This window comes from Cajanus cajan, chromosome 6 (genome assembly GCF_000230855.2).
Source record: "Cajanus cajan strain Asha chromosome 6, NIPB_CcT2T_4, whole genome shotgun sequence".
Classification (NCBI taxonomy): domain Eukaryota; kingdom Viridiplantae; phylum Streptophyta; class Magnoliopsida; order Fabales; family Fabaceae; genus Cajanus; species Cajanus cajan.
In genome coordinates, this window is record NC_138522.1 from 51,996,582 (window position 1) to 52,012,081 (window position 15,500).

The 15,500-nt window shown below is 30.5% G+C and overlaps 2 protein-coding genes across 3 annotated transcripts; both read left to right on the forward strand.

Annotated features, from left to right (window-relative positions):
• Positions 1-3,509: 3,509 nt before the first annotated feature.
• LOC109809506 (UPF0481 protein At3g47200) lies at positions 3,510-5,324 on the forward strand. The gene is made up of 2 exons (XM_020372839.3): positions 3,510-4,897; positions 5,004-5,324. The coding sequence occupies exons 1-2, from the start codon at positions 3,647-3,649 to the stop codon at positions 5,010-5,012; spliced, it is 1,260 nt and encodes a 419-aa protein (XP_020228428.1). The 5' UTR covers positions 3,510-3,646; the 3' UTR covers positions 5,013-5,324.
• A 6,327-nt stretch (positions 5,325-11,651) lies between these two features.
• Positions 11,652-14,389, forward strand: LOC109809377 (uncharacterized). 2 transcript variants are annotated; one of them, XM_020372672.3, is made up of 5 exons: positions 11,652-11,714; positions 11,836-11,931; positions 12,409-12,623; positions 13,412-13,708; positions 14,130-14,389. In XM_020372672.3, the coding sequence occupies exons 2-4, from the start codon at positions 11,842-11,844 to the stop codon at positions 13,692-13,694; spliced, it is 588 nt and encodes a 195-aa protein (XP_020228261.1). In that variant the 5' UTR covers positions 11,652-11,714; positions 11,836-11,841; the 3' UTR covers positions 13,695-13,708; positions 14,130-14,389. The 2 variants fall into 2 exon arrangements, with proteins under 2 accessions (XP_020228261.1, XP_020228260.1); XM_020372671.3 differs by having other exon boundaries at positions 11,700-11,751.
• The last annotated feature ends 1,111 nt before the right edge of the window (positions 14,390-15,500 follow it).

Here is a 15,500-nt window from a genome sequence, read left to right on the forward strand (position 1 = left end):
ATGATTCAATCTAATTTCTGTTTTTTCTTAATAGTGGGAGGTTAAAAGTATATATATATATATATATATATATATAAATCAATAAAGTATAAACAAATAAAGGAATTTGAATATGAAGAGATGAATTTTGAAATAAATGTAGTTTTCCCGTCAAAAAGTTTCTAAGATTAACAGGTCTATTTATAATTGGTTTTATAAAAATGTGACCGTAAGAAATTTCTTGATGATGATTCACTAAATTCACAAAATCCGTTAATTACAGTATAGCACGAATGATGTCTCAAACATTCATCATTCAAAACAAGAAAAAGTAGGATCGAGTTAATTTACCTTGGAGATTGAAGAGTGGCACGAAGCAGCGTGTGAAGAAGCTTGATGGAGCGAAGGAGCCTACCCGGCCACGAGGACCGAAACGGAAGAGTCGCGATCGGGAAGACACTGCATCCACAACGAGCGTGCTACCCTGCATTCACAGCACAGTGAGTTGAACACTGAAACACACCAAAAACGAATCGAAAATAGTTTTTGTTTTATGACGAATTGTTACGTGTCGATGAATGGAGGCGCAGGGGAATGCGGGGAATGAAACGACGCGTTTCTTGATTGCTCGGAGCAACGCGCGAGTCACCATTGTTTCTTCGGATATGGCTTCGTAAGAAACAGTGATTAAGCTTAAGCCTATGTTTGTTTCCGCGGAAAGACTATTGCTGCAGAAAGAAAAGAGGGGGTCACTTGTGTTTGTTTCGAAGGAAAAGCGAGGAAGGAAAAGCGAGGAAAAGCGGGAGAGACGTACGGAATGATCTTCGCTCATCAACGGAGAAAAGAGGGAAAATCTGGGGAAAGCCATGTCAGCTATGTGAAAAAGACCAACCTGCCCTCGGCTACGTGGAAGCATCTTTCTACTGTTGCTCTGCATGCATGCACAGAAAGGACCTCCATGAAAGGTCTCCAAGGACCTCGCTCTACACAGGCTGAAGAAGGTCACAGAAGCTTTCCCCGTAGTTTCAACGTGCTGCCCTCCCAGGTATGGTGGCCGAAGGCAACGAGGAAGGAGAAGCAAACCATGGCAGAACGGTCCATGACATGGCTGCTGGAATGGTCGAAGGTCGCCGGAGGAAGCCATGGAAGCTGCAGGCTCACATAATCGATTATGTATGGCTGCATAATCGATTATGTGGCACCCATAATCGATTATGGGTGCCACATAATCGATTATGCAGCCAAGCATAATCGATTATGGAGCGGCTGCATGCAGGGGGACGACGTCGGTTCCGGGGGTGGCGTGTCTCGTGATCCAGCACCACCCTTTGCATCTCCCTTCCGACGCTGTTCCGACGTCATTGGGAACTCGACCTCGATTCAGGAGATGTTCAGGAGGGTGAGCGAGCAGTTCACGGCCATGTTTAGGAGGAAGGCTTTCTTGCATTGGTACACTGGGGAGGGCATGGACGAGATGGAGTTCACGGAGGCAGAGAGCAACATGAATGATCTTGTTTCTGAGTACCAGCAGTACCAGGACGCCACTGCTGAAGATGACGGAGAGTACGAGGATGAGGAGGAAGATGATGTTGAAGGAGACCATATGTGAAGGGGCTCAATGTCAACATGCTTGTCTCTTACTTATGCTATGTCATGCGTAAGTGTGTTTGCTCCGCTCTATGATTTGATGATTGTAATTAGTGTATGTACGGTTTGCGGGATGATACTGTGATGAGCTTGGTTATGGTTAATGGTAGTGTGAGTGGAGGTTGGAGGGACATGTGATGCGGCACCTATATGTTTGTTCTCATATTTGCTTGCTTTTACTTTTTGTTCCATGTGGTATACTGGACCATGTTTCCTTAATATTTTGTTATTCTTATGCATGGCTTTTGTCTACATTGGATTCTTGAGATGTCTATTTTTTATTTTTTATATTCAGTAAAATATTTATATTTATAATATTTGTAAATAACTAAATTTCATAATATCTTTAACAAACTATCAATTACAATATTAATTACAATAATTATAAACCTCTTTTTACCCTAGGGGCAAAATAGTAATCTTACCAATTAATCAATTAAAAACAAAATTTTTAACTATCACATCAATCAATTTACTCACAAACTTTCACAAACTTTCTCTACACTTTCCACTCACTTTCCCTTAATCCAAACAACCTCACTTTCCACTCACTTTCTCTTCAAATCCCTCCTTTTCCACTCCCCCTTTTCCATCTTTAAAAACAAACAGAGGCTAAGGGAGGAGTGGGAGTGTCATGTGCGTTGGTGACGACGCCTCAGAAAATAAATTAGGGTACAATTTAAAATTTAGAATAAACTTTTAAGATCGGTCCTTGAGAGCCAATCTTAAAAGTGATTTAGTGGTATTTTTGTAAATAAGATTACAATTTTTAAGATCGGTCATATTTTAGCCAATCTTAAAAATCGGCTAAAATGTGACCGATCTTAAAAGTTGTAACCTTATTTATAAAAATGTCACCGCATCATTTTTAAGATCGGCTCTTTAGTAACAGATCTTAAAAGTTGTAACTTTATTTAAAAAAAAATGTCATCGTACCACTTTTAAGATCGGCTCTTTAGTACCGATCTTAAAAGTTGTAACTTTATTTACAAAAATGTCATTGTTTCACTTTTAAGATCGGCTCTTTAATGACCGATCTTAAAAGTTGTAACCTTATTTACAAAAATGCCACCGCGTTACTTTTAAGATCGGCTCTTTAATGACCGATCTTAAAAGTTATAACCTTATTTACAAAAATGCCACTGCGTCACTTTTAAGATCGACTCTCTAATAACCGATCTTAAAACCCCGATCTTGAAACTAATTTTTGTACTAGTAAAATCATTTAATTAATCAAAATATTCTTTTAATAATTTTAAAAAATTTGAGGTGTTACACAAAGACTTTTGTAACCTTTCATAACTTTAATTTAATAGTTTTTTATTTTTATTTAAAAGGTTAAAATTATCTAAAATAAAGTACACACCAAAATAGAAAGTCCCCTTTATATATAGGTATAAATAACTATTTCATTTTCCATATTATCAATATACTTTCATGGTTTAATTTTTAAAAGAGTTAATTAAAAAATATCATATTATATGTGTTAGCATGATTTCAATTATTTTATGATCAAACTTCTACGACTCTTTTATCTAATTGCATGAAGTATGATTACATTTTGCATAATAATATATATTTTTTAATTAAATAATTTTGATTAAAGATAAAATGACCTATTTTTGTGATGTTGCAATAATTAATAAATATAAATTTTTATCTATATCTAATATAAAATTTATTTTGCATTTTTTCTTTGTACGCATTTTCATTTTTTTTTCTTCCAATTTGACATAGAGTTGTTTAAATAATAATTATTCAAGTAACAAAGTTAAGAAAACACTCATGCTACTAGTTTATTATTAATAAAAAAATTAACTAATTCTTCGTGCATGCGGATTAAAAAAACTAGTTAATTATTACTTGACTTAGCCACAACAGTGGTCTTCGTCTAGCTGTGTTTTTCTATTACTAATGGTGGATTTCAAATATTTTAGAGATGCGTAGCTTTTGGATGAACGCAACTTGGAAGAGAAAGAACTCTTTTTCGGGGCTTTAACTTTTCTGGTTTAGGTTAACGATGAGCCACGATGATATCGCGATTGATATTAGGTCGATGCTGGAGAGAGCGGAGCCACACGTAACTGATGAGTGTTGCATCTACCGAGTGCCCTTTGGTATTCGCAGACTCAACGAAGATGCCTACACCCCAAAGGTTGTTTCCATAGGTCCTTTTCACCACAACAGCCATCCTCGCCTCCAAAGCATGGAAAATTACAAACTCCATTATTGCAAAACATTTCTCGCAAGAACCCAAAGAAGTTTGGACGACTGGATCTGCTACATAGAAGAAATAGAGTTACCTTTCCGTCGCTGTTACTCAGACCCCCTTGAGTTCAGCAAAGAAGATCTGGTGAAGATCATCTTCGTGGATTCAGGTTTTATAATTGAACTCTTTTGGAAATGTTATTATGATGAATTGGCAAAGGATGACATGTTTATTAGAAATCCTTGGTTGTTCACTAATATAAAATTAGATCTCTTGTTACTTGAGAACCAGCTTCCTTTTTTTGTTCTCGATAGTCTCTTCAATAGTTGTATCTCCTCCCCTAGTTCAATAATCCCTTCTTTTATTGAGCTTACATTTGAATATTTTGCGGATTTCAATAGATCCAACTTGCTTTATGATAATGTTCGCATAAGGCACTTCACGGATCTCATAAGAACTTTTCACTTACGATCTGAGCCTGGACCCCCTAGGCATTTGGAATTAGTGAAACATCTTCCTAGTGCTACTGACTTGTTAGAAGTTGGAGTGAGGTTTAGGGCAAAAGTCAAAAGTACCTGCTTACTAGACTTGAACTTTTCGAAAGGGGTTCTTGAAATCCCACAGTTGATAGTGGAATATTGGACTGAGCCTTTGTTTCGCAATATGATAGCTTTGGAGCAGTGTCACTACCCTTTCGAATCCTATATTACAGACTATGCTAATGTAATGGACTTCCTTGTAAACACTAGCACGGATGTGGATATATTGATTAAAACTGAAGTACTAGTTAACCGGCTTGGGGATACTATTCCTGTGGCTAACATGTTTAATGGTCTTTTAAACAATATTACGCAAACAAGTGGCAATCCCAGTTACCTTGCAATCTGCCGAGAGTTGAATGCTTTTTATAGAAATCCTTATCAGCATTTGAAGTGGACTCTGAGGCGTGATTATTTTAGAACTCCTTGGCAAACTGCTGTTAACATTGGTGGAATTTTTCTCCTTATTCTCACTTTGGTTCAATCGGTTTGTTCCGTCTTGCAAGTAATACAGCAATTTGGGGTAAATCCAATTATTCTTAAATGCTGAACTATTCTGATTTTTTGTTGTTGTTATTTTCAAAAAAAAAAATTTGTCAGAAAATGTTTCAATGATTTCCTTATTTCAGGTATTGTAGCAGATTAATGGTTCTTTGCAAATTCACTCAGCAGTACGGAATGGATGCTGCTCTTTATGTCTAGGTCTATGGGGCAAAATGTGATCTCAAGCCAGCTCCAGGGTTGCGAGATAGCTAGTTTAATTTCATTAGTCTGTTTCCCAAGTAAACCAGAATGTTGTGTATCTCTATTGTTCTATGATTTTCATTAGAATGTTGTATAAACCATTCATGCAACTTACAGAGGCTAGCGTGTTTGCTCCCACGTTTGAAACTATGAAACACAAACCTTAATTCTTAAGCCAACGCAATTTCAGCTTGAAAATATTTTAATATCTTTAATTTAACAATTATTTTAATATCTTTAATTTAACAATAAGTGAATTCTTGAAGTTATTTTTGTGTAATCATTTTTTTTTACAGATGTGTGTAATCATTTTAATAATCGAAGTAAAGACAAAAAATAAAACGAGCTATTTTCCTCTATCCCTTAAATTTCAAAACAATTATTTTAATATCTTTAATTTAACAATAAGTGAATTCTTGAAGTTATTTTTGTGTAATCATTTTCTTTGAAAATTTATATATTAGGTTAAGTTTGATATATATTGAATGAGATATTGAATTATTTCAAAGTCATATAAAATTTTGTATATATGATTAAGAGTATGGATGTGTCACAACCTATTTTTCACATATTGTATGAAGGTCCAAAGCCTAATAATGTGATTTAGTAGTCCAGAACGGGTCGTTCCAAAATTGGAACAGGCAGTTCCAAACTACTAAAATAAGTGTTATTTAGTAGCCCAGAACGGGTCGTTCCCAAAATGGAACGGGCCGTTCTAGACTACAAAAATAACCTATAACCCTTGTTGTGGATTCAGAACGGGTCGTTCTAGATTCAAAACTGACTGTTTTGGATTCGGAACGGGTTATTCCAAATATGGTCGTTGTGAGTTAAAATGTAATCCCAGAACGTGCCGTTCTGGTTGTAGAACGAGCCGTTCTGGATGAGAATTTTACACATGAGGTAAAAGTCCAGAACAGACCGTTGCGGATTTGAAACGCCCGTTCCAGAGACTCCTGATGTTTATAAATAGAGCTGTCTGACACTCTCAAAAGCACACTTTTCACTTCTCTCTTCTTTTCTTCTTTGCCCTCTTCTTTTCCTTCTACACTCTCTAAAGACGAGAGAAACTCAGAGGAGGAGACCAATGAGATCCCTGCTTTAGTTTCAGCTACTACTTATCGAGGTACGAGGGAAAAGGAAATTATTTATATGTAAAGTTACATGAGGGAATTAGGTAGAGGAGGAAGCCCGTAGGATTATGAGTAATTTTATAATTATTTCTGTTTGAGAAATTGATGATCCTATTAAATTTTGTATGTATTAAGGATTAGGAATATGCCAATAATTTGTAAAAATGATGATCTGGGAGTGAGAACGAAATTGTAGAAAAATGTGCATGTGAGTTAGGTTTTGGAAAAATTGGGGGTTTTACTGTTTAAATTAAGATTCTATTAAATTGGTGATTTAGTTGAGTATTATATTAATTTATAAATGTTATTGTTATATTATATGATAAAAATTGATGATCTAGATGTGAATTCATGGTGAATTACTTGAGGGGTATGTGAACAATTATTTTGTTGGACTTGTCTGTTGTGTGGAATGTGAATGTGATGTGATTGTGGTTCCTCACACTTATGACCAAGGGTGAGCACGACCTTAGGCAAGAAATGTTACATGGGTACCGTGACCTTGGATAACATGTCAGAGGTGAGCACGACCCTGGGCTAGATATGCTACAGGAGTAACGTGACCATGGCACAATGTTATATCAGGGGTGAGCACGATCTTGGGCAAGAAATGTTACATGGGTACCGTGACCTTGGATAACATGTCAGGGGTGAGCATGACCCTAGGCTAGATATGCTACAGGGGTAACGTGACCTTGGCACAATGTTATATCAGGGGTGAGCATGACCTTGGGTTGCTACAGGAGGTGGCGTGACCTTGACATAGTGTGAAGTGCAAGATTTGTGATAATTGGTGTGATTGCGAATTGTGACGTGATGATGATGCATGATTGATAGAATTAGGATACATTGAAATGTTTATGAATATTTTATTAAGTATCAAGTTATAATGAGATGATATGTTGTGTTTTCCTTATGTGCTTTACATATAGATATTTTTTTTCTCACCGTATAATTTGTGGATGTTTTAGGTGAGGAAGATCTGACTTTGAGTGACATCTAGAATGTCAACAATTGAATTGTGGGTGTGCTCTGGTATTGTGACATCGAAACAGAGGATTCTAGGATATAAATTTTATATGTATTTGGAGTTGTACCTTTTCTTTTGAAAATAATTTGTAAACTCTTGAGTTTTACTTTTCAAGTTTTATTTTAATTATTTTGGATATTGAAGAACAACTATGATTGTTTTATGTGAACCCTTTTATCAACGTTGAAAATTTTATTCGTTAGTTTTAATTACATTATTACAATATATGTGTTGGAGTAGTAAGGGTGTCACAATGGAACTTTTAATCTAATGGAAAATTTCAAAAAAATAATCATTTAATTAAAAGTTATTGGGTGATATAATATATTAGTTAGTAAAAGTTATACATGTCTTATTTGATTCCTCCCCGTATATATAGGAGAGGAATCAATTGACATTGATATAACTTTTATCAACTATTATAGCGTTCAATAACTATATATATATATATATATATATATATATATATATGAGTCAGTATCAGTTAACATCAGATGTAGTTTAAATACTTACACTAAATCTTTTAACTTTAATAACTTATTGCATAATGAAAATTTAATTGATTTGATCTTTGAATCATGTTATATTATACTTAAGATCATATATTTCACATTTTGCGTGATTTTAACTTTTTTAGATATGTTATCCAAAATTGGATATTTATATATATTTTAAATGTTACATTATATGTTAAAATAAAATGATGTGATGAAATAATAAAGGTTAAAATACTTTTTTAGTCCCTATAGTTTCGCTTACTCTACCTTTTAGACCTTATAGTTTAAAATATACATTTTAAAATCATATACTTATCTGTTTCAATACTTTTTAGTCCGTATAGTGTAAGATAAATCTTTTTAGTACCTATATTTGTAGGGTTTTTTAATCCTTTTAGTCCCTAATGTTAATTTTTTTGTAATCTTATATTTTTTGTGTTGACATAACCGATGTATTAATTTAACTTTTTTGTTTCATGTCATATTTATTTTATTAAAATTACTCAAAATTAAAATTTTCAATGTTTTGTGCTTCTTTTATACTCTCACTGCACTTTTGAAACTTTTTTTTACCCACAAAATTGAAGATACTTACCACAATAATATAAATCAGACAATATTAAAAAAAAATTAGTGATAGTGGATAAGATTAAAAAACTACAGGTATAAAAACTAAAAAGATCTACATTAAATTATAAGGACTAAGACTAATTAGAAAAATAAGTATAATTAGTATTAAAAAAGTCTATTTTTAACTATAAGAATTAAAATGTAAAGTAAGTGAAACTATATGAATTAAAAAAGTATTTTAACTAATAATACATAATTTTAGAATCATGTAAAAGGTAATACACATGATCTTGAATATAACATAACATGATTCAATGATTAAATAAGTTAAATTTACATTATATAAAAAGTTATTTAAAATATAATATTTGATGTAAATGTTTAGACTTACACTTTGTGTTCATGAATCCTCACTCACATGTACATCATATCTTAGTATTATACTATATTATGTTCTATTTCATTAAGTTTTGACCAATTTAAAATTTCATTTTATATCTTGTATTTTTATTATACACTAATATTTTAGCATGTATAATATAAAACATTTAAGATTAAACATTTAATATATATATATAAAATTAAAATTGATAATAAATTATATATAAATAAATATATAAATTATATTGATAATTTTGTAAATAGATATTCTTAAAAAATATAAATTATATTTTAGATTCATGATATTATACCATAATATTATTTTTATTTATTAATAATTTTATTTAAAAATATTAAATTTAATTTATAAATAATTATAATCAAACAAAATTGAATTAGATAAGAAGTTAATAAAAAATCTCTAAAAAATCTTCTCTATGAAAACTCCTAAAAATGCTCTAACATAAATAGGAATTTGTATTTAATATATAATAATTTATTTTCATGTTTTATTTTTTAAAGTAAGATTTATAGAAAAATTACATAAAAATATAAATTTGGATTTAGTTATTAATCCTAACAATAAGAAAAATTAGACTAATCGAGTCCAGTTTTCTTCTACCGGTTAACTTCTAGATTGACCTAGTATAATCTAAACAGCTTCAAATAAGATTTACTAAGTTCTATCTTGAAACCAAATCAGTTGGATAGTTAAGAAAATGTTGGAAGATATTAGTTTTTATTCTTCTGAAATTGACATACTGAAATATATAACCTTTTCTTATTTATAAACACTTTTAGTTTGAGAAGTGATTATTTATAAGTAAATATAAAAGAGATATAGAATTTGGGTATACAAATTTTATAACTTGACAATTTTCTTAAATAATATTCACTATTATTTAATTATATATTTTAAATAAATATTATAGGCATGTGGTACATCTTTTTCCTATTATAGTTATTGCCAAATAATTTTAAAGTTCTATTTAGGTATGGCAACAGGGGAGGGCGGGAGTGGGTTTTATGTTTCTCGCCCCCGTCCCGCAAATTTAAACCGTCTCATCCTTGTTCCTGATATCTGCTGGGGTAAAATTTGGGTACCTATCCTCGTTCTTGGCGGGGTTCAGGTTTTCTCGTCCCACCCTTACCCTCGCTCCTACCATTTTTTTTCTTAGATAAATATGAATAAATTTTAAAAAATAAAAGAAAAGTAAAATAATATAAATTTTTACATATAAATATTTTTAATTTGGTTTATATATATATATATAAATAATTTTTTTAATTATATTATTAAGCGGAGTGGGGGGCAGGTACGGGAACAGGGACGAGGAGTCGAGGACAAGGATAGGGCGGGTATTAACATCCCTATCTCTGCTCCCGCTCCCGATTTTATCAATCAAAGAAAATCCAAACCCAATAAACACGCATTTTCCCCATCTAAATTGAGACGGGTACTCACGGGACAGGTTAAATTGTTATACCTAGTTCTATTCAGAATAAAAATCAAAAAATAGTAATTTTTTTTTTTATCAACAAACACACTAATAATTATAATAAAGAGTTTAAGATTTGAATTTGTCCAATTTTATCTCTATAACTACTCCTTTATAAATCACATTTTTTTAAATATCACTTTATATCCATCCATACTTTTAATTAACCACAATCATTATATAATTTTTTATTTTTAAATTTTTTGATAGAGACACAAAATCTTTTATGCGCTAGTTATTATATATTAGTGAGGTCAAAATATTTCATACTTTTATATTTTATTTAATAAAAGGCTTTAAAAATTATTGATGTTTGTTTGATTAATTGCTATTGTACTTGATTCTAAAATTTCAAGGTCTCATGCTTGTAAGGATAATTTATTTTTAATATTATTTAAAAAATTAAGGGTAAAATTATTAAAAAAAAAAAATGTATATAAAATAATGTTATCAACTAAAAACTATGTATACTAAATAAATTATCATCTTTATATATGTTATAGATTAGTAAGGAATAGAGACAAAATGCCTCTTAAGTTTTAAAAATTCTAAATAAATAAATTAGAGATAAGTTGAATGGGTAGTTGTGGCTGGTTAATTAGAAAATATAACTTGTTATTTCATTTATTTTTTCTTAATAAATGAGGGTATAATAATTTATTAAAAGTAAATAGTTATTTATCATGAATTTCCTTATAATAGACTAGTCAGATTAAAATACTCTATGTTTAATATTTTATTTAATAAAAAATATTTGAAAATTATCAATATTTCTTATATTAACTGGTGATGTGCTTGATCCTCAATTTTCAAAGTTTGAAATTTGAGTTTTGTGTTTGTAGAAATAATTATTTTTTAATATTTTTATTAAAACATAATAATAAAATCATTTAAAAAATTTATACATCAAATTAGACTATTGTCTATATATATTAATAGAAAAAAAATATTTTATATCTTTATATTTATTATTTCTATATATTAAAATAGTTGTAGAAAAAAATCAAAATTTGAAAATAAGTAATCAAATAGAGTATTTTTAAAAATTAAGGATAAAATTATCATATTAAAAGTGAAAAAAAAAATTACTAAAATTTATTCTTTTTATAATAGGTATAGATATATATTAAAATACTTATAAAAAATTAAAATTAAAAAGGATAATTACCGTATTCTAGGTATCGACTATAAATATAGATAAAAAGAAATATCCTTTTTTTAGTTTTTACTTTTAAGAGAAGATGATATTGTTAATGGGTTAGCACAAACCATCTATTTATTTTTCAATAGAGATTCAGAGTGCATCTTTTGTAACTATTTTTCTATTAATTAAATAAACATTTATTTAATTATCATCAAATAATTTAAAGCTTCTGTACAGAATATATTTCTTTCATAAATATAGTTCGGCCGTCCTTGTTACGGTGATTCTATCTACGTTGACCTGTTGGTGTTGACGAATTTGCCAGCCTATCATAACCATAACGTAGTCGTGATTTTCGCTCCTCAGTTCACACAATCTCGTTAAGATTCTCTTTTCCTTTTGAATCTCTTTCTCCATTCACACTCTTTTTATACGCTTTCTCTTTCTTTTTCTCCCCTCACAGAGCACTATGGCCGTCACCGTGAAACTAATGGCCCTCACTGTTACCTTTTTCGGTCTCTTGTCTTTCATCCTCGGAGTCATAGCCGAAAACAAAAAGGTAATCCAATTGTTTATTTATTGATCTTTCTAAATTTAACTGTCAGTGTTGGATCAACTATCTATACATATTTATTATTTCAAACTAGTTGATTGGAGCCAAAGAAATTCAGCAGCACATTGTTGTTAGGCAAAAATTAGGATTCGATTATTGACCATGTGTACGGAAAAAATTAGGCAAGACTCACTTTCTAAAAGACTACGAGTTTTATAAACATGTTATTAGCATGAAATATTGTTGATTATGAGTTTGATAATTTATTGGTACGCATATTTATTGATTTTGTGTCGAAAAATTTGACCACTTTTAATAATTAATATTTCACTGGTTGATTAATCCACAACATTTGGACGCAAGACTTTATTTAAGGGATATCACTCTAACCAACCACCCTGTTTAAAGTTGTTAGTGTTTGATTAAATAGACGTGAAATTTTAAATATTTGTTTTCATAATATATGCACATAATTATTTACAGCCTGCGGCTGGAACGCCGGTAGCCAGCAAGGATGGTGTGACGTGCAAGTTTCCGGGTGATCCAACAGTAGCACTGGGGTATCTTTCTGTAGCGTTTCTTATTGCTTCCACAGTGGCTGGATATGTCTCTCTGTTTTACCCTTACAAAGGAAAATCTGTGCCACAAGGAGTTCTGTTTAAAAGCACAAGTTTCGCGGTATTCTTCAATATTGCATTGTAAGTAGTGTTTCTTTGTGTTTTTCTTATGTTTAATTTTGCACGTGTTTTTCACCCCTTTTTATTCCTTGTTCAGATAAACAAAAGATAGATATTTGATTAGCCTGGGAGAGGGTTATGTTAGTATCCTGTGTGAGTAAAATGCTGGACCTGTTTTACTTTGTTAATGATAAACTAACTCCTCAGTTTAGGGTGGATCGAGTATTTTCTGTTTTCCTCAATGAAAGGCTATAACATGATTCTTCTAGGGTGGCTTCTGTAGTGGATCTCTTATTATTCTTCTTACTCTGGTTTCATGAATCATTGTGTACCCACCAAAATACTTATTTTAAAAATAAGCCTGTTTTGGTCGATGTAAGTGTAAAATGCATTTACTTAGTTGACAGAATATCAATGTTCTTTAACTATTGGAGTTCATTATTTAAACATTAAAAAAAATTTAATACCACACGTAACATCAGATACAATTATTTATATGTATCTCTTACTTTTTGTTTTCACTTTTTAAAAGTACACCCTAAGATCAAATCACACGACATTTTGTCCCATTTTGATGGTAATGTAAAACATTTTTGTATCATCTATTTCTTGGGTAGTAGTAGTACTACCCGTTAAACATCTGGCAGCAGTGATATAAAAGATTTGACTACTCTCTGCTATCATTCTATGCTCATGTACCCTACCAATTTATATTCTATTATTATTTTTTCTGCCATATTCATTTCCTTATCTCTATCTTCCAGTTCCTGCGGAATGATTTTTCTTCCTATGATTGTGTATTTACTTAGGTTTTCGACTGGACTAGCTGCAACTTTGCTGTTATGGCCAACAATCACTGAACAGCTTCACCTTTCACGCAATGTGCACCATGATCTCAAATATACTTGCCCAACTGCTAAAACTGGTCTCCTTGGAGGCGGTGCTTTTTTATCCCTTGATTCATCCCTCTTTTGGTTGATTGCCCTTATGTTAGCTGGCAATGCTCGAGAGGATTTTTTGGATGAAGACAAGGATGATAAAGTTGATATTGAAATTTCCACAAATCCTAATCATGCAGATATGATCATATAGCAGTGAAACTAAATGTAAGTGCCAGAGTTGTGTATTGAGAATAAAATTAGAAACATCATACTGCTTAGCTAGTTACTTTGTCATTGTTTTCAAATGTGTTGATGAAGTATAGATGTAAATATGTTGTTCTCCTTTACACATCATTACACGAACTTGTGGCTGTTTAGGAAATTGCCTCCTGATCTCTGGCGATCTGTTTCTGCCTTCTTCTTTATCCTTAAAACACTTTTTTTAATGTTTTATATGTATAAAGAAGATGGGAGGTTATTTATGACTTAAAAGTTTAACCTAAGTTCTATATAGGCTAATTATGATGCATTTTTTTTCAAAATATTTTTTCTATTTTCTTTTACTTTGTATGGTTTGTTATATTGAAATTGACTTTGGTTGGTTTTTATATTTAGTTGATAGATTTTGTTGCTCCTGTTTATGCAGAGTTGCATGTGGAGCTATCTACTAAGTGGTGTTGAAAGATTTACGTACGTGGGCAATGACAATAAGGTTGCAATAGGATCTATAGGAACTTTTAGAATGCAGTTAAAGATTGGTTTTTCTATAGTTTTATTTGAGATATATGTTGCATATTCATTTATAAGAAATTTGATTTCTATTTTTATTTTGGACAAATTTGGGTTATTAGGAAACAATAAAGTTAATCTCTTTTATAAATCAAATAATGTTGGTTTTGTTTTTTATTTGTTTTTTTTATAATTCAAATATAGTCGATTTTGACTTTTAATTAATAATAACACATACAAGTTTGATATTGATAGTCCTTATCACATAATAGTGCAACTAATACACATGGTGCAAGTCACAGATTAAATGAGAATTCGGTTTCCTTATTGCAACAAGCATTTAGGATATATCTCAAAATTATTTTAGGCCTGTTGTGTTGGAGAATTAAGGGAAAATGAAAAAAAAAAAATGAGAACTTAGTCCATAAAGTTTAAAGATTTCTTAAAATTATTATTAAGCTAAATTGTATTTTTTTTTGCTATTTATCTTATTTTTTTAGATTTTTTTATATTTCTTTTATATATTAAAGTATTTATTCATTTTAATCATTTATCTTTTATAGTTTCATTGATTTGATCATTTAAAAACAATTATCATTTCTAATTATGTAACAAATAATTTAAGCGGATGCTAGATTGGAATTAGGTGGTCTACGTGAGTCATATCTCTCGAGAGATAAATTTAGTGGCCCATACTCTTGCTAATTGGGGTGTTAAGAACTTGGGTTCCTCCAGACTTTGTCCTGTTAACTTTAGAGAGAAACTCAGTGTCTTGATTGTTTTTTTGTTCTTTTTAATTTTTCATACTTTACCAAAAAAAAAACTTCATGGTGTATTAAAAATTATGAAATTCAATTGATATTTGAATTTCAAAAAAAAAAATTAAATCATGTTTTGACAATAAAAATAATCATTATTTTAAAAATACCAAATAACCCAAATTTAGAAGATAAGAGGCTTAAATGAATACTTTATTAAAAAAATAAAGGATTAAAACAAATTTTAAAAATAAAATAAAATACTTAAAATATAATTTAGTCTTATTATTATTATTAAGATTCACTTACTTCAATGAAAAATATGAGTGAAATTATTCTACTCAATTAATCATTATCTAAATAAAATTTCAACATTTGATGAATTAAAAACTTTTAATGAATAAATTCAATTTACAAGTTTAAAATTTTTATAATATATAATACTGTATCTTATATATTTATCATAGCATATAATTTTTTTATAAAATATTTATTAATTTAATCTATTCATTCACAATTTTTAATACATA